The sequence below is a fragment of the Artemia sp. Qi Xiang Cuo genome, chromosome 2 (assembly GCF_049724085.1).
Source record: "Artemia sp. Qi Xiang Cuo chromosome 2, ASM4972408v1, whole genome shotgun sequence".
Classification (NCBI taxonomy): Eukaryota; Metazoa; Arthropoda; class Branchiopoda; order Anostraca; family Artemiidae; genus Artemia; species Artemia sp. Qi Xiang Cuo.
This window is the reverse complement of record NC_142795.1, coordinates 30,552,466-30,570,644: the sequence shown is the minus strand read 5'-3', so window position 1 is coordinate 30,570,644 and position 18,179 is coordinate 30,552,466. Positions and strand designations below refer to the sequence as shown.

General features: G+C 35.6%; 1 protein-coding gene across 2 annotated transcripts in view; it reads right to left on the bottom strand.

Moving 5' to 3' along the window:
- Window positions 1-13,700: 13,700 nt before the first annotated feature.
- The window catches only part of LOC148955127 (popeye domain-containing protein 1-A-like), a 129,116-nt gene continuing 124,637 nt past the window's right edge, over window positions 13,701-18,179 (bottom strand). For both annotated transcript variants that reach the window (XM_089108074.1, XM_089108075.1), the window contains exon 8: window positions 13,701-14,037. In XM_089108074.1, the coding sequence (XP_088964200.1) occupies window positions 13,911-14,037 (127 nt within the window). In that variant the 3' untranslated portion in view covers window positions 13,701-13,910. The remainder of the gene's footprint in view (window positions 14,038-18,179) is intronic.

Sequence of the window (18,179 nt, the reverse complement as noted above, 5' to 3'; positions counted from 1 at the left end):
TTCCCAGGGGTGATCGTACCGACTCTGTGGTCCTAGAATATCGCAAGAGAGCTCATTTGAACGGAAATTAAAAGTTCTTGATCCCTTTTTATGTGACCAAAAAAATGGAGGGCAACTAGGCCCCCTCCCACGCTCATTTTTCCCAAAGTCACCCGATCAAAATTTTGAGATAGCCATTTTGTTCAGCATGGTCGAAAAATATAATAATTATGTTTTTGAGGATCACTTAATCCCCCTCAGTCCCCGGAGAAGGGCTTCAAGTTATGAATTTTGCCCAATGTTCAAATATAGTATTGGTTATTGGGAAGTATACAGACGTTTCAGGGGGGATTTTTTCTGGAAGTGGGGGGTGGGGGGGGTCATGCGTTACGTGGGAGGATCTTTCCATCGAGGAGTTTTTCAGGGGTGATGGGACATTGATATGAAAGGGGTGCCGTATTTCCCAGCATTATTTAAAAACCGATCAGAAATTAAATTAAAAAAAAAATGTTTTTCAACTGAAAGTAAGGAGGAGCATCAAAACTTAAAACGAACATAAATTATTACCTATATAATTGGGTTCGCCCCCTATTCAATACATCGCTCTTTACGCTAAAGTGTTTTTAGTAGTTTCCTAAGAGCTATTTATTCTAATTAACGGCCTTTGTGATTAAGGGGTCATTTTTAAAGAATTGAAACAAAATTTGAACTTTAGCGTAAAGAGCGAGGTATTTACCAGGGGACGAACCCCCCTAATATACATATTAAAAATATATGAATATAGAAGTTCGTTACATAAGTTACTTCGTAAGTTACGTATATTTATTACTAATAAAAACGTTCATGAATAAAATTAAACAACTTTCGAGAAAGAAATTTAACTAAAAAAAGTAAAATTAATATGCAAATTTCGTGTTAATTATTCTTTTACGGTGAGCCAAAATCAACATCTGCATTATTTCAAAAGCTTTCAGAAATTAAATAAAAAACAAGTTTTTGAACTGAAAGTAAAGAGCGACATTAAACTTAAAACGAACAGAAATTATTCCGCATATGAAAGGGGCTGTTCCCTCCTCAACGCCTCGCTCTTTACGCTAAGTTTGATTCTTTCTCACAACTCTATTTTTCAAAACAACAAAAAACTTTAGCGTAAAGAGCGAGGCGTTTAGGAGGGGACAGCCCCTTTCATCTACGGAATAATTTCTGTTCGTTTTAAGTTTTGATGTTGCTCCGTACTTTCAGTAAAAAAAAAACTTTATTTTTTATTTAATAACTTAAAGACCTTTCACCTGGGGCTGGGGGGGGGCTTCATGGTATATCCAAAGTCATAGTAATTAGGCCTTTCAACTATGATCAGCAAAATGACTATCTAAAAATTTTGATTGAACGATTTTGAAAAAAAAGGTGAGGGAGGGGCCAGGTTGGCCTCAAATCTTTTGGTCACTTAAAAAGGGCACTATAACTTTTAATTTCCATTAAAATGAGCCTTCTCACTATACTCCAGGACCACTGGGTCGATACGATCACCCCTGAGAAAAAAAAAAAAAAAACTAAACTAAACACGCGTCCATTTCTTCTGGTAAAAAAAATACAAAATTCCACATTTCTGCAAATAGGAGCTTGAAACCACTACACTAGGGTTTTCTGATCCGCTGAATCTGATGATGTGGTTTTCATTAAGATCCTACTACTTTTAGGGGTGCTTCTCCCTTCTTTTTTTTAAATAAGGCAAATTTTCTCAGGCTCGTAGCCTTTAATCGGGACGACTAAACTTAATGAAACTTATATATTTAAAAATTTGCATAATAAGCTGATTTTTTTTATATATCTATTGGTATCAAAATTCCGCTTTTTAGTGTTTCGGTTACTATTGAGCCGGGTTGCTCCTTACTTACAGTTCGTTACCACGAACTGTTTGATATTTTGCTTGTTTTTATTAAATCGGGTTTTGTAGCAGCTAATTTTGTATTAAATCGGGAGTTAAGCAGGGTTGTGTTCTATCCCCCTTTATCTGGGTTGTTTTGATGGACTTTGTCCTAAGGAACACAGGAAAGGCAATGGGAGACCACGGAATCAAATAAGATTAGATAAGATTTATTCATAATCAATTAATCATACAAGAAAATACATTGTGCTAATCCCCCAAAGGCTCCTAGGCCTGTAATAGAGAGGGAATACATACCGTTTAAATCAAACACTAAATCAGTAGAAAAACATTAAAATAGGCCTACATTGAATAATCCAATCAATACATACAATCCAACCACAACACTCCTAATCCCCCTCGAAAGGCTCCATAGCCAGGGATACAAGGGAGAATAAAAACTCTCCTGGACTTAGATTATGCTGATGATTTAAGCATCCTAGATGAAAGTTTAAGCAAAATGAACTTTAAAGGTTTTGCGAATGCAGGGTGCTAGAATAGGTTTGAAAATTAATGTTAAGATGACTAAGTCACTAAGGCTATCAATAAGTCAAGATGAAAAGGTAACGGTGGGCAACAAAAAGATTGATCAGGTGGGCAGCTTCACTTACCTTGGTAGTATTATTTGTAAGACGATGAGAGCAGTGAACATGTTAAAAGTAGGGTTCTATTGTAACTGAACCACCGTGTAATTGAACCCAAAGCAACTGAACCCCTGTAACTGAACCACCGTGTAAATGAACCCAAAGCAACTGAACCCCTGTAACTGAACCATTGTGCAACTGAACCACCGTGAAACTGAACCACCGTACAACTGAACCACCGTGGAACTGAACCCTCATGCAACTGAACCCCCTTTAACTGAACCCTCGTGCAACTCAACCCCCGTGCAACTAAACCCCATTTAACTAATCCCCCCTGTAACTCAACCACCATGCAACTGAACCACCATGTAATTGAACCACTGTGAAACCGCACAACTATGCAACTAAATAACCATTAAGCAAAACCACTATGTAATTCAACCAAACTGATTAGATTCGATAAAATACAAGTTAAAATATTTACGTGTTCAACCTTGGTGGAATTTGTTTGCTGTTTTAAGTCTTTATATAAATTACTGTCAAGATGATTTATAAAAATGCTCTGTTGTTGTCACAAAAACAAAGAAAATCGGACGTCATAAACTTTTAAACCCAGATTTATTTCTCTTTTTATGTCTGTTAATTGGGGTTCCCTTCATCCTGTCCCTTTCTACGAGTCTAAGCATTTATCCCCTCCCCCGCAGAAAATTACCCTCCTCCACCCACGGCAACCTCGTCACCTGGAAAATACCCCCCGCGTAGGGATTATGGTTTTCAAAATTTAAAAGTCTTCTTTGAGTCGTGTTATTTTTTAGTTTAATTGAGAAGTTCCAAGGGAAGTGAAAAAGAGGTATTTATGTATAAATCTTGCCCCCCCCCCCTCCGTGAAAATACTTTCTTCTCATGAAATATCCTCCAGGAAACCCCCACACAAAAAAAAATTCAGAACGGCGGCTCTCACCGTCTACATACTGTATTTTTTTTTTTTTTATAACTTTGCTTATTTTGTTGTTTTCATCGTGTGGTATTTTCTACGCTCGTAGTTGTTTATCGTTTGGTTTGAAAAAGGTTAATTACCTGCTTCGGTGCAGTGGTTCAGTTGCACGATGGTTCAGTTACACGAGGGTTCAGTTACACGGTGGTTCAGTTTCACGGTGGTTCAGTTACACGATGGTTCAGTTGCACGGTGGTTCAGTTGCACGGTGGTTCAGTTGCACGGTGGTTCAGTTGTACGGTGGTTCAGTTGCACAGCGGTTCAGTTACACGGGGGTTTAGTTTCATGGGCGTTCAGTTAAATGGGGTTGATTTGCACGGGGGTTTAGTTACACGAGGGTTTAGTTAAATGGGGTTCAGTTGCCCGGTGGTTCAGTTACACGATGGTTCAGTTGCACGGGGGTTCGGTCATACGGGGGTTCAGTTGTACGGTGGTTCGGTTACACGGTGGTTCAGTTACACGGTAGTTCAGTTACAGGGGTTCAGTTGCTTGTGGTTCAGTTACACTGTGGTTCAGTTACACGCACACCTAAAAGTAGAATAGCCAAGGCTCAGGGTGTTTTTTCACAGTTAAAAAAGTTTGGTATAGGCCTAATAGGAAGATAAGTCTGCAAACCAAGACTAGGATATAGAAGCTACAATGATGACAGTGGTCAGATATGGCTCTTAAGCATGGGCGCTCCAAAAAGTGAATGAAGATTTGCTAGACAGGGCTGCCACCCTGAGCTCAAAGAATTTACTAAATCGGAGAGGAAAAAATTACTAGATCGCATCTATTTTTACTAAATGCTAAAAAAAAATGTTTGCGCACCATCAAGCATCGATTTTTACTATAGGAGAATAATCAATACGATCTTCACAATATTTGTTCCTTTTTTCTTCTTTTTTTTTCTCTTTTCCTTTTTCTTTCGTTTTCATAGTATGATTGAAAATTCTGGAAACCTACAAGTTCAAAAATCCTTTTTTTGGATTATCTGGATGTACTACTGGATAGGCTTCATATTCTAAGATGCGGTGTTTGCAAGACGTCAAACAATAGTCTGGAATCTTGGATTCTGGAAATTCTGCTGTTGAAGCCCGGCTTTAAATTTATCAGTGTTCTTCAGGTTACAAAATTCAGATATATTGAAAAAGTAAAAAACAATTAACGAAGACAAACAGCTACAACTCATCACGAAGCAATTCAGGTGATGAAGTGCTAAGAATCTGAGGTGTGTTTGAAAGTGACGGCTTTTGAAATCTGTCCCCCAGTTTCTGTTTTTAGGTTTGAAATCTAAACCCTTAAATTTTACATTTTTAGGAGGAAATTTGCCAGTTTTAAAACTCTAATTGGGCTGGTCTTTAAATTCGGGATAAGCTGCTTACAAAGATGTCCGGCAGGTTTTAAAGAAATTAATTTATGATTTTTGTTTTAACTTATTTTTTTCTGGATTCTTTCTCGTTCGTATTCTAGAGAATAAAAAACCATTTTAATCTATGTCACTTCAAAATAGAAACTACGTAATCGGCTCCCGGTTTATTTGTAAAATTATGTAAGTGAAAAAGTACACCTCAAATTGGACTAGGGCTGCCAAGATAAAGAAAACTTATATAACATACAATAGGCTAATTAGTTTAAAAAATACCATTTTGTCAATAGTCTTCAGCTCAGGTAAATCATACAAATTTAATAGTAAAAAGAAAAACATGTAGTCATAATTAAAAAAGTCGCACTTAAAAGGCTTTACTCGTCCTCGTCCTCATCCAAATTTAAAGCATCGACTAGTGTCGAATTCTGACTCAAGGGATCCACCTGTTTCCATTTCTTGGTAGCCCGAGTCAAATCGCTAGGGATCACTCTGTCATGGACTCCACTTGACGACCTGAGGACAAGTTGCTTTGTTTTCATAAGGCCCGAATCAGTCGAGATATTTAGCTTATTCCGATTTTTGGTTTTTATGACGGACAAAATCGAGAACTGTCTCTCTACTCCAGCGCTTGAATGGGGCAAGCTGCAGAGAGTCAGAAAGAACTTTGGCAAGTATGGAAACAGTTCATTTCCAGCAGCGTCTTTAAAAAGGGACAAAGCTTTCCAAAATTGCACGGATTTTCGAGGTCCAACTGTGAAACATGACGGAGAATAGTTTTCCTCCGTGATCATTTTCCTCCGTTTAGTTGACGCAAACTCAATTTTGCGTTAGTAAAACTTGCTTATAGCGCAAGTTTATCGGATCCACCTATTTTACCCCCCCCCCTATTTTTTTGTTCGGATCACCCTATTTTGCCCCCCCCCCCCTAAAAGAAAATCTGGATTAGCCCCTGTGCAGACTGAAACCATACGTCATCTCGTTCAGAAGAGAAGAATCACTCAAGTTCACGGCATTCACCTAGCACAGTCGTCAGCAGCCATTTTAGTAAGAGACTCAAATATAAACAATGGGACGATTATTTAATACCTGACAACAATAAATGTTTACTAATGTATCAAACCTATATCATAGATTTAGACCTTAACTCAATTACGAGTGCCCCACCCGCAATTGCCCCAACCCACAAATATTACTATTTACGTTAGTTCTACCCCAGGATGATACACTTTCTATCTACAAGTAAAATGAATTATTTTATGCAATTCTGAAAAAAAGATAACTTATTCAGAATGAGGAGATTCACCAAATCACCTTGGGTGGTTTTTGTTTTGGGTGGCTTTTCCAATAGATTCCCAATCACCACAAATTAAAGTATCATTACAGTTTCATTTTTAGTTGGTAAGATTTGATACACAGAAAGATGATTTTGTCGACCTTTAGACACCGGAAGTGAAGTGTCTGTTTATTAAAATAGGTGACTGCTTGTCTGTCTCTTAAGAGACAGACGAGGAAAACTTGTAAAATAGCATATATTTAAGATAATTTTTTCCTCCTAAATCATTGAAAATAAAAAAAAAGTTTCGTTCAGTTTAAATCATGACTTTTTAGTAGTGTTTACATAATTTCAGGAAATTTACTTACTAGATCCTCTCATTTTAGTAGATTTTTTTTTTACTAGATACAGTAAAATCATAATGACGGTGGCAACCCTGTTGCTAGATGTGTTCCAGAGATATTGCCTACGGATTTTTCTGGGTACCCGGCTGACTGACCGTTTTTTCAAAGAGTAGGCTGTACGAAAAATTTGATTCAATCCCGCTTTCTAGGGCTATAATGAAATATAGGCTGAGATGGTTAGGGCACGTTGTGCGGATGAAGTATGACAGATTGCCCAAGATTGTCCTTTTCGGCCAACCGTCTAGGGCTAAACGGAAAGCAGGTCGTCCTCGTTTTGGGGTGGGAGGACGTAATAAAGAAAGATTTAAAGGAAATGGGAGCTTCCTCGGAGGGTGTAAAAAAGGAGGCTTTACATAGATTGGGATGGAGGAGGAGCGTTTGTAGCTGTGTTGGGCTCAGGCGGCATGGTGCTGCGGTGAGTCGTTAGTAGTAGTAGTAGTAGTAGTATTAAGCAATATTAGCAACCGTTTTAACCAACAAATATGTTTATGTGGGGTTGCTGAAAGCAAGTTTATCCATAATTTAAATGTCAATGTGGTTCAATCCCTCTTTCTAGGGCTATAATGAGAGAAAGGTGGAGATGACTAAGACACATTTTGCATATGAAGGATGACAGATTGCCAAAGATAGTCCTTGTCAATCAACCGCCTAGGGCCAAAGGAAAATCAGATCGTCCCCAAATGAGTGGGTGTGTCATAAAAAAAGATTTAAGGGAAATTGAAGCTTCTTTGGAAGGTGCAAAGAGGGAGGCTTTAGACAGACTGAGATGGAGGATGAGCGTGCGTCACTGTGTTGACCTCAAGCGGCTTAGTGCTGCAGCGAGTTTTTAGTAGTACCAGTAGTAGTTTAGTAGTAGTATCTCTAAATTCTCATGCTTATAGGGCTATATGCCTAGCAGGTCCTTTTTAGTCAGCAGTTGACATCCATCGTTTTTTACCAACTTCAACTAGCTTAATAAATTAAAACTTCAAGCATCTCTTGTAAATTTCAAAATAACATATGAGTGTACAATCTATATTTAATTTATCAACATTTTTGAGTTTCATTATGAAATATCATGGCTTAGCATGTTTCCATTAATTGTTGGCAAGAAAGAGCTTTTTCAGTCAATACTTTTTGCTTCTTTTGAAGTTTAATGTCATGTTTCTTTGAACAGATTGAGCTGGAGGAGGATCGTGCGTAGCAGTGTTAGTTTTCAGTGGCTTCGTTTTGCAATGAGTTGTTAGTAGTATTAGAAGTATTTATGTATATGCACATCTACAAAACTTGTTTCTGAAGATTTTTAGCGACAATTTATACGATAAGTCAGCCTCGATAGGAGATGATTCAGGATGATAAAACCATTGAAACGTATCTGACACCATATGGTGGGTATATTATGGCATTGATTTTCAAAACTGTTCTAAAAGACGTCAAAAAACTAAAGAAAGTGAAATTCAATTTCACTTTTTTTTTCTTTTCCTCACGACCAAAAATTTCTTGTTTCATTTAACATTTGAGGTGACCTTTGCGGTTCTCACTTATAGTTAGACTATAATTATCTGCCATTAGTGTCTATTCGGTTTTGATTCTACATTAAAGAGTGGAAAGTGAATTCAACACGTGGATTTGTATGGGTCCGCATTAACAAGTGAAAATATCTTTGAGAGCTAAATTTCTTCAAAGCATAATTATTAGTTATTCATTAGTCATTGAGCAGATCTGTTTTTGCCTTCCAATCAACTAATTTTTGATTCGTATAGTTATTTCTGAAAATTTCTTTAGTTAATAAAAAGACCAATTAAGGTAGATTAAGAGAGAAGGTCAAACGTATCTTTGCTGTTTTCTAAAATTAACTGTTTTAAAAGATAGTTTCTTAATAGCAAAATATTATATCTTTTGTATTTACAGAATTTGAAAACAGTATAGGCTATTTCCCTTAAAAAAAATGATTGTGCTTTTTTAGTCATTTTTACCTTAATTTGAGGCGTAACTAAAGCCTAAATCTTAAATAATAAAAAAAAATCCTTTGAGCATATTGACATGAAGCCATTGGTAGGCAGGATTGTTCAAGTACTTGGGCGACGGACAAAGCTTAAAATTATTGTCAGAAAGCATCGTATATGGCCATTGAAAGGTCACATTGCTTTGGTAAATTATTTGTGCTCTTTCCATCAACTAAAAATATAAAATGCAAAATTGTTGCTATCTATTGGCGATACTTGACAGGAAACAAAATTTTACTTGAGCAACCAGCTCCAAAACCTTTTTTCTCTCATGTACCACTAATGAATGTTACTTACTGTTGAATACCCCGGGAAGGGGTAACCTTTTAGATAAAAATTCATTAAACGTCTATGGCTATACGTATAATATAAATTTCGTTTAATAATCCTTAGAAATTTCTTATTGTCTGGCTCTGTCCTATTTCCACAGTAAACCCGATCAAAGCCAGTCTACTAACGATTAAATGTCCAAGAAGGACCCTAATCCTAGCTATATCTACAAGTATTTTGCCTTTCACTGAAGAGCATTTGGTAGTTTTGGTGCAAAATCAACAAAATAGAGCAAGATAAGTGAGGAATCACCAAAATCAAAGAGTTCGTGGTAACGAACTGAAAGTAAGGAGGGACCCGGCTCAATAGTAACCGAAACTCAAAAAACCGAAACTCTATACCAATAGATACATCAAAAGAATCAGGTTTTTATGCTGATTTCAAATATGTCAGTTTCATCAAGTTTAGTCTTACCAATCAAAAGTTACGTGCCTGAGAAAATTTGCCTGATTTTCGGAAAAGGACAACGCCCCCTAAAAGTCATAGAACCTTAATGAAAATCACTTCATCAGATTCAGCATATCAGAGAACCTTACTGTAGAGGTTGAAAGCTTCTATCTGCAAAAATGTGGAATTTTGTATTTTTTGCCAGAAGAAAGATCACGGATGCGTGTTTATTTGTTTTTGTTTGTTTTGTTTTTTTCCAGAGGTGACCGTATCAACCCAGTGGTCCTTGATTATCAGCGGAAGGTTCATTCGAACGGGAATTAAAAGTTCTAGTGCCCTTTTTAAGTGACCAAAAAAATGGAGGGCAACTAAGCCCCCTCCCACGCTAATTTTTTTCCCAAATTCACCCGATCAAAATTTTGAGATAGCCATTTTGCTCAGCATGGTCGAAAGTATACTAAATATGTCTTTTGGGATGACTTAATCTCCCAAGTCCCGGGGGGGGAGGGCTGAAAATCATGAACTTTACCCAATGTTTACGTAAAGAATTGGTTATTGGGAAGTATACAGACGTTTTCAGGGGCATTTTTTCTGGTAGTTGGGGGTTATGTGGGAAGATCTGCCCATGGAGGAAGTTTTCATGGGGAAGGAACATCGCTATGAAGAGGATGCCGGATTTCCCAGCATTATTTAAAAAAACGATCAGAAATTAAATAAAAAAAAAGTTTTGCAACTGAAAGTAAGGAGCAACATAAAAACTTAAAACGAACAGAAATTGTTAAGTGTATGATTGGGTTCACCCCCTAGTCAATACCTCGCTCTTTAAGCCAAAGATTTTTTTTAGTACTTTCATAAGAACTATTTATTCTAATTAACGGCCTTTGTGATTAAGCGGTCATTTTTAAAGAATTGGAACAAGATTCAAACTTTAGCGTAAAGAGCAAGGTATTGACTAGGGCGTGAACCCCCTAATATACTTATTAAAAATATATAAATATAGAAGTTCGTTATGTAAGTTGATTCTAAGTTACGTATATTTATCACTAATAAAAAGGTTCCTAAATGAAATTAAACAACTTTCGAGAAAGCCATTTAACCATAAAAAAGTAAAATTAATATTCAATTTTATTTTAATTATTCATGTAGGGTGAGCTAAAATCAAAACCTGCATTAAATCAAAAACGTTCAAAAATTAAATAAAAAAACAAGTTTTTTTAACTGAAAGTAAGGAGCAACATTAAAGCTTAAAATGAACAGAAATGATTCTGTATGTGAAAGGGGCCGTCCCCTTCTCAACGCCTCGCTCTTTGCGCTAAAGTTAGACTCTTTCTCACTACGCTATTTTGTAAAACAATAAAACACTTTAGCGTAAAGAGCGAGGCGTTGAGAAGGGGACAGCCCCTTTCATATACGGAATAATTTCTGGTCGTTTTAAGCTTTAATGCTGCTCCTTACTTTCGGTTAAAAAAAACTTGTTTTTTTTAAACTTAACTTCGTACATAAGAAAGGGTATGTTTTGGGCTGTATGTCTCCTTGGGTTGCATCTCGTTTCAGACTGCCTCGAACAACTCGGGCAGTTTAGTCGTCTATAAATACATAATAATAAAAACAAAACAGAAAAACAACTGGGGAATGTTATATGTTGTAGAGATGCTTTCGTGGAGAATTTCGTTCTGCATTTATGAAAGTCATGAACTACCGTAGTAGTTGTTGGGACAAAATATCTATAAACTTCCACACAAATGTATGAAAAATCAAGCTTAAAGGCGCTAATTTCCAACTAAGGCTTTTAAATTGACTCGCCAGCCCCTTCAAAAAAGTTTTGACGTGGACTCATTGTAATCTAACTCTCAGAGGATAACATTCTGATGATATCTTTACTCCTGCTGTAGTGTCCAAAATTGATTGGTACAAGATTTCATCTCTATTCTCTAGTTTTTTTTTGTGTCAAGTAGCGAAGAAGCGAGGAGTCTACTCACTACCCCCAAGGCTTTGCTTGGGGTGTTTCTGGAAGATTAGGAAGAGGATACGTCTTTTTTTAGTTGTTTTATTATTTATTTACCTTATATACTTTATCGCTCTCACCTAAGCACGAGCTAACGGCTTTACTTTTTGTCCAAATGTCAGCTTATGGCTGCTTCAGAAGTTTGGAAGAGTCGGGTACAACCTTTAGCCCTAACAGCGACGATATGTAAACTTTTCAATAAGATTCAATCAATGGATAACTTGTAAAGTTGGAACTGGCATTAGTGTCAAAAAAATATCAGCGCCATCTAGCATGTGGCAATATTTGGCATTTTTCAGTATAAAAACAAGAATAATTGATTTAATTAAGATAATTGGTACATTTAGGATAGTAATAAGTGTCTGATCTTGGTTCCTGGCAGAAAAACGATCACGAAGCTTGAAAAAATGCCAAGTGTCGCCAGACGCTATAGTCTTTATGTTTTTTCTTATCGACACCAGTGAAAGTTTTGACTTTTATAAGTTGCCATACTCTTTGGTTCAAACACTTAAGAGTTCAGCGACAAATGAAAACTAGCCTTGAAATGTCCATACCACAAAGCTCGGAGACAGTTTATTGAAAAGCAATATATAAAAAGCTATTAAAAATATTCTTTCTGTTTTAATGAGATCAAGTAGTTGAGTTACAGCATTCTGGAACTTGTTTTGAGCATTTACTTAGGCATATGTAGTAGTAAATTTTATAAAAATTAGATACACATCATGTAGAGGATATAATTGCAAAGCAAATAGCAAAATAAACGAATGAAGAAAATCAATTGTAGTAGGGAAGTAAGTTTGACCAGCATATGTAGAATATTTATTTTCTTACAGAAAAAGGGGCAACTTGAATACGTATATTGATGATTATCAAAGTGAATTTTATTTGTTGAAATTGACTGCATATTTTATTCATCATGCCAAATAAGCAAGACTGTTTATGGATAAAAGCAAAAGCTGGTTGCATGATTGTTTTACTAAAAGGAAAAAGTACAAGAAGGTGATTAAAACTATAGAAAACATGAAATGTGTAAAATTGAGGCAATAACTCATATTTATGATGACTACCAAAACTTTTTTTTAACTGATTTGAATGAGTACAGTTTATAGTCTATTTATTCATGTTTTCTTTTTTTTATGTTTTTTCAAGTCGTTTATAAGTTTTTTTCTTAAGGCGTTATCAATTGCTTTGACACTAGACGTTCTTTATTTTTTTTTTTTTTTACCAAAAGTGGCATTTTTTGGATGCAGCATTATTATTTAATTTGAGAATGGTAATAACACTAATAGATTAATTCAAAGTCTTTAATTTTATTTTGATCATTACTCTAATTATATTTCATTTATATTTTATCATTTATAATTTCATTATCCATATGCAAAAAAAACGAGAGTTAGTTGGACGGAAAACTAAACAAATATACAAAACGTCAGATACGTGAAATCGTATAAGGAGAAATCTATGGCGAAGACAAAGGCCTGAGCCCCTAATACCTGAGTGCTTAAAGTCAAAGGGCCAAGCTAGCGGAGGAAGACAACAAAAATCTAGTGAAGCCGGCTCATTAGGTAGTAAATAATTTTACTTAATTTTATTTGAATAAAATTTTTAATTTTTTAAATATGTCCAGATCCCTTCCATGGTATGAATTAGAGCTAAATCTGTATCTAACAAATTAATCATTTTTTTGGAAGCCTTTTTGTACCTTCCAATTTGTAGAGGTGGAGATAACCTTTTGCGTTGACTAACGAATATGGTCATGCAACCATAATAAAATCCTCTACTCTCTACTTTTTTTATTTCTGTTGTCTATCCCGCTTTTCTTGTCACTTAAAGTTTTGTTTACATTTTTATAAATGGAAATAAAGGTAATTTCTAAGATTTTCAGATTTTCCCTTATTATTTTAAACTCTATTAAGATACAAAGTCACCTTGCACGATATTGATAGTTTTGGAGATAGGGTTGCCAAGCTTTTAAGATAGCTTTTAAATGTTCCTTTTTAAAGCTTGAAGCCAAACTTTGTAGAAAAAAGCCAAATAAACAAACTTTGGTTTGTTACGAAATTTAGTTTGTTATACTTTGTCAAACTTACATATAAGAAATCTTCCACATAGCATAAGGTAGAAAAGAACGGATACTTTTTAGTCAGGTTAAGGAGGTTTTCCAGTCACATTATTTTTACTGAAGCAATGATGATTCTTTTAAAGATAAAAATGCCCAGCTTTTCTTCATTTCTGCTAATTTTACGCTGTACCTCTTGGCTGTCCAGCTTACGGTTACTATTTTCATTTTTGAGGCAATTCTACTGAAGCCTGTATCCAGGGGGGTACCTGGTTTGAACCCCCTCCCCCCAAAAAATTTTGTTTGACTCATAAAAACGTGAAAAAATGCAAATAAATAAGGTTTTTATGCGTTTCTTAAGATTCTGTTCCCTCCCCCCCCCTCCCTGAAAAAATCCCAGATACACTCTTGATTCTAGTATTCAAATCGTATCTTAGGCTCAAAAAAACTCGGAGTGCAAGAAACGTTGCCATATTTACACAGATAAAAAAAATATTTTTCATAAATTAAGATATGCCCATAATTTCTCTATTTTTTCTATTAATTTTGCTCTGAACAGTCGAAACGTTTCAAAACATTTTAAACATTTTGCAAAAAATTAAAATCGTAGGCTATTAAAGCCTTCACTGCTCCTTTAACTAAATGTTAGGGATATCTTTGTTGACTGTTGTTTCTGGGGGAAGTTCAGCAAGACCATCAGTCTCAAAACTACTTTGCTGCTTGGGAGATACTCGTTTGCTAATCCTCCGCTTATTTCTTATAGACCTGGAAAAAAAAAGAAATATAAGTTTTTAGAAATAAATAATGATATGATATGCAGGAGCGTATCCAGGATTTTTTTTTGGGGGGTGGGGGGGTGGGGGTGGGAGTTGGTTTGGGGTGTTTACAAAAGGATTTTTTCCGGGGGGAGGGTACAAACAACAACTTTAAAAAACACAAAAAAAAAATTTACATTTATTTTTGTTACTTTTTACGAGTCGGACAAACGTTTCGAGGAGGGTTCAAACCCCCTAGCCCCCCTGGATACGACCTTGATGATATGATATTTATTTAGACTAAAAATGTTTATGGGCCATTGTTAATTAAAAAATATAACATTGTACAAAATATAAACGAATATGCACATTTAAATCCTGATTAAATTATACATAAATTACAGGAAATGGTCCGTGTGCATCTGTACCCACAAACTTATTAGCTTTTACTTTTACCCAACTTTTTAGTCACCATAAAAGTTCTATCACTTAATATTCTATCCGCCTATTCCTCCCTTGTATTCCACACCGGGTAAATTTCCTCCCTCGGACCATTTAAATCTCACAATAACCCAAGAAAAGAATTAAGTCATCCTCCCCATTCCCCCACATTGGCCAAAAGTAAGGACTTAACTCTGAATTCGCCCTTGTGTAAGTAATCCTTCGCCTAATGTGTAAATAATATAAAACCATGGCTCAATTATATAAGTAATTAACGAAATGATGCATCTTAAATAGGTACTATATGTGTATTTATCAAATCCTCATTTTTCAGAGTTAGTTTCTTACGACGCACATATTACGACTTTATCACTATCCGTATCTCATCAAAAAGGTGTACTGAAATTGTTGGGTAAAAATTAGTTTTCAGCCCATGCAATTTTACGACAAGCCTCCAGTTGTAACTTGAACAGGGGCGCTTAATTCTCAAAAACATACCAGAGTGGGGGGGGGGGGGTAAGAAAATTTTTGCTTTGTCTTATGAAGACATAAAAGTTTTTTTTTAATCTAAGAGAAGGTCTTTTTGTCTTTTCTTTGATTCGACGGCCCACCCACTGAAGGCACTTTTTACAAGCAGGGAAAGATGATGTGATATTCCGACTAAACGTAGGGAAAACACGTGACACATATATACAACATTTTAAATATCTAAGTTTAAAATATATAAGGTGTTTTAGTAAGGACCAAAAAATATGTAAAACCTATAGAAGTGGAAACTGGCGCCAGTGTCGAAAAAAGAATCATTAACCCCATCTAGCGTTTGGTGACTTTTTTACCGAAAAATGCTGCATACTTTCCTTTTCAAGTACTTAAAATGCAGAGAAGAGTAAAGAAAGCAAAATTCTTTAATAGAAATTTTAGAATTGCGTGAGACACTCAAATTTTCAATTTTCTTACCTTTTTTACCTTTAGTTTTCACAAAAAGAAGATCACCAACAAAAATACAAAAATGTAAAAAAAGGGGAAAATATTTTAATAATTGTGATTCCGCGACATGACTTTTTTTCCTAGTCAATTGTTCTCAGCGCTTATAAGCTTTCCTGACGTTACTATGAGCATTCTATCTTAAAAGTCACCCTGTGAAGATTGATATTCTTTGAAAAGCAGTGCTTTCCTTCTTTATTTCAAATTTATTTGCAGCTATACAGAAAAATAGAAAGAGCTTGTTACTCCGATAAAACTTGTTACTTTCTCTTTTTTAACAGGGACGAAAAGCATCTTGACTCTTTATTTGTGACCAATTTGCGAGCTACAAGAGATTTAACTTGGTGACGCTTCAAGTTTCAGCACTTCCTTTGATTTCACAAGTTTCAGCATTCTTAAATATTAATATTTTTTATATTATTAAATAATTATTAAAGTTCAAAATACATTAAAAATTGTTTAATTCTTTAAAATATTTAAACTGTTAAAAAAATTCTTAGTTCTTACACTAAGTTCTTCGTAATAATACAACGCCCAGAATGGCTTTCGAATGGAATGTTGACTCTCAATCAGACTGTTTTGTCATTAACGACCAATTTACAATCAGCGCCGAATTGCAATAAAAAAATATCTATATTAAACTATATTTTTAAAGTAATTGTTTTTTCAATTACTTTTTACCAACAGCTACCTGGTCACAGTCGACCCGCCTGTTTAGCTCACCAGTTGGCTTGTGAGCTCATCTCTCATACTGCAATATTTCAAAGTTTACATATAAAAGCAATGGAAGGGTGATATTCAAAATGAATTATAATCGTTCGTGGTGTTGAACGGTGATTTGAGATCAATCCTCGTCGATTGTAAGTGGAATTGTAGAATTAAAGCTTGAAAACAAGATATATCGAAATCCGTAGTTGCGTATGAAAAGTCATTAGCATAAAAACTTTGCATGATCTTGGATAAATAGGTGAAGAACTTGAATTTAAAGTGCGTATAATATTGATGAAATTTACACTGTCAAATTGGGTGTGTACGAGGACTCGGGACATCAAATGTCAGCCTCTATCTGTCCAAATATGAAATTCCATATTTTTCCTAACGAGGGCAGTAGCAGGTGGTTATCATTTTTTCTTCTTTTTTTTCAGGGATAATCACAGAAGAATGAAAAAGAACCAATTTAAATGGACATTTGGAGTTCTAGAGTTATTTTAAGTAGCAAAAGAGCTGCATCGCAGAGAAGTTTCATTTATAGCCATTGTCTGGCTCAATACGCTTAAAACTATAAAAATAGAAAACTTTGCGTAAGGCCTCCTAGATTGAGAGGAAATATTTTGTGAATAAAATCATCATTTGAAGGGGTTGATTCGTATGTGACTTTTGAGAGTTGCTTAGTTGCAGTTCAACTTTCATGGGGCAGGTCAGAAAATACTTCTGAAGGATGCAGTGGTACCTGAATTCTCAAGACGAAAACTTTTAGACTAACACTTTCCCAAATTTCATGAAGAAACCTCTATATCAATCTAAAGACGAAGGGGGGTGGGGATTTACCTCTTAACGTAAATTCATTTGAAGGATATATTTAGAGATTCGATTAGCCCTAGATTCTGCTTTGAGATCGAAGATCTTCTTCTGCTATATAAGTTGACGACAGGAATCCAGCAAAGCTTTTCCCCAACAGAGGTCAGATCACGTCCTGACCCCAAACGCGCACAGTAAAAATTAGCCTTCACTTTGAAATTGGATGTTGCTGAAATCTTACAACTAAATTTTGTGCATGACCTGACCAGAGAAATTTATGTTCCACCCTCACCCATTCCAAATGGAGCTAGGCTAGGGTCCAGCCGCCAGAAGAGAAAACTAGAACACTTGCTCGAGGTTTCCACTAAGTTTGACTGCGATCTGACAAAATTTCTTATACTGAAAACAGGTTCTCACAAAAAAATCCTTGCAAACAAATTATATAAATTTAGAGTCCCACTTCGCGGAAAGATGTCAGACTGAATCCGAAATAGCAAAAGACATAACTACAGCGCTTGTTCTTACTTCCTGGTAAGTTTGGTGAAAATCCAAGAGCTCCTTCAGGTAGATGTATTGATGAAGCGAATTTGGGCCCAGTAATTCTCATTCTTTGAAGTGGTACAAGGGTCTTTACTTCCCTCCAAGTTTACTAAGATCCACAAGTTGGTTCTTGTAGATTTCGCAATGGTAAGAATTTAAGGAGCCCCTTTCCCACAGATGTTATTGTGTTTAAAGACTGAAAAGATATAAAGACAAAACTAAGCTAATTTTCCAAGGAGTTCTAAGCATTAAAAGTTCATGGCGAATTCTTCTGACTCTAAGAATAATAATATTCTGCAGCTAGTTTGGATCCGCAGTTGTTTTAATACTTTTCCCCGGTTAATTTTGGTGTACATAGCCGATATTTCCGCTCCTTGCCAAGTGCCTTCTCGTAAAAAAAAAAACAGCAAAAGTCTGTTCCTCCTGTGTCAACTGATACAAATACGTATTCGACCAAGCGGCTGAAGTCTCAAAATATTGTTATTGATGGTAAAAAACTGACATTAAAACTGAAAACAAACAAAAATTATAGCATAAATGAGGAAGGGTAATCTTTCCTCAACCCTCGCTCTTTACGCTAAAGTCTTAAAGTTCTCTAACAAATACTTTTCATTCAAACTCATCTCTTGTGTTCTCTTGTTCGAACTCTTGTGTCAGAGCGGTATTTCT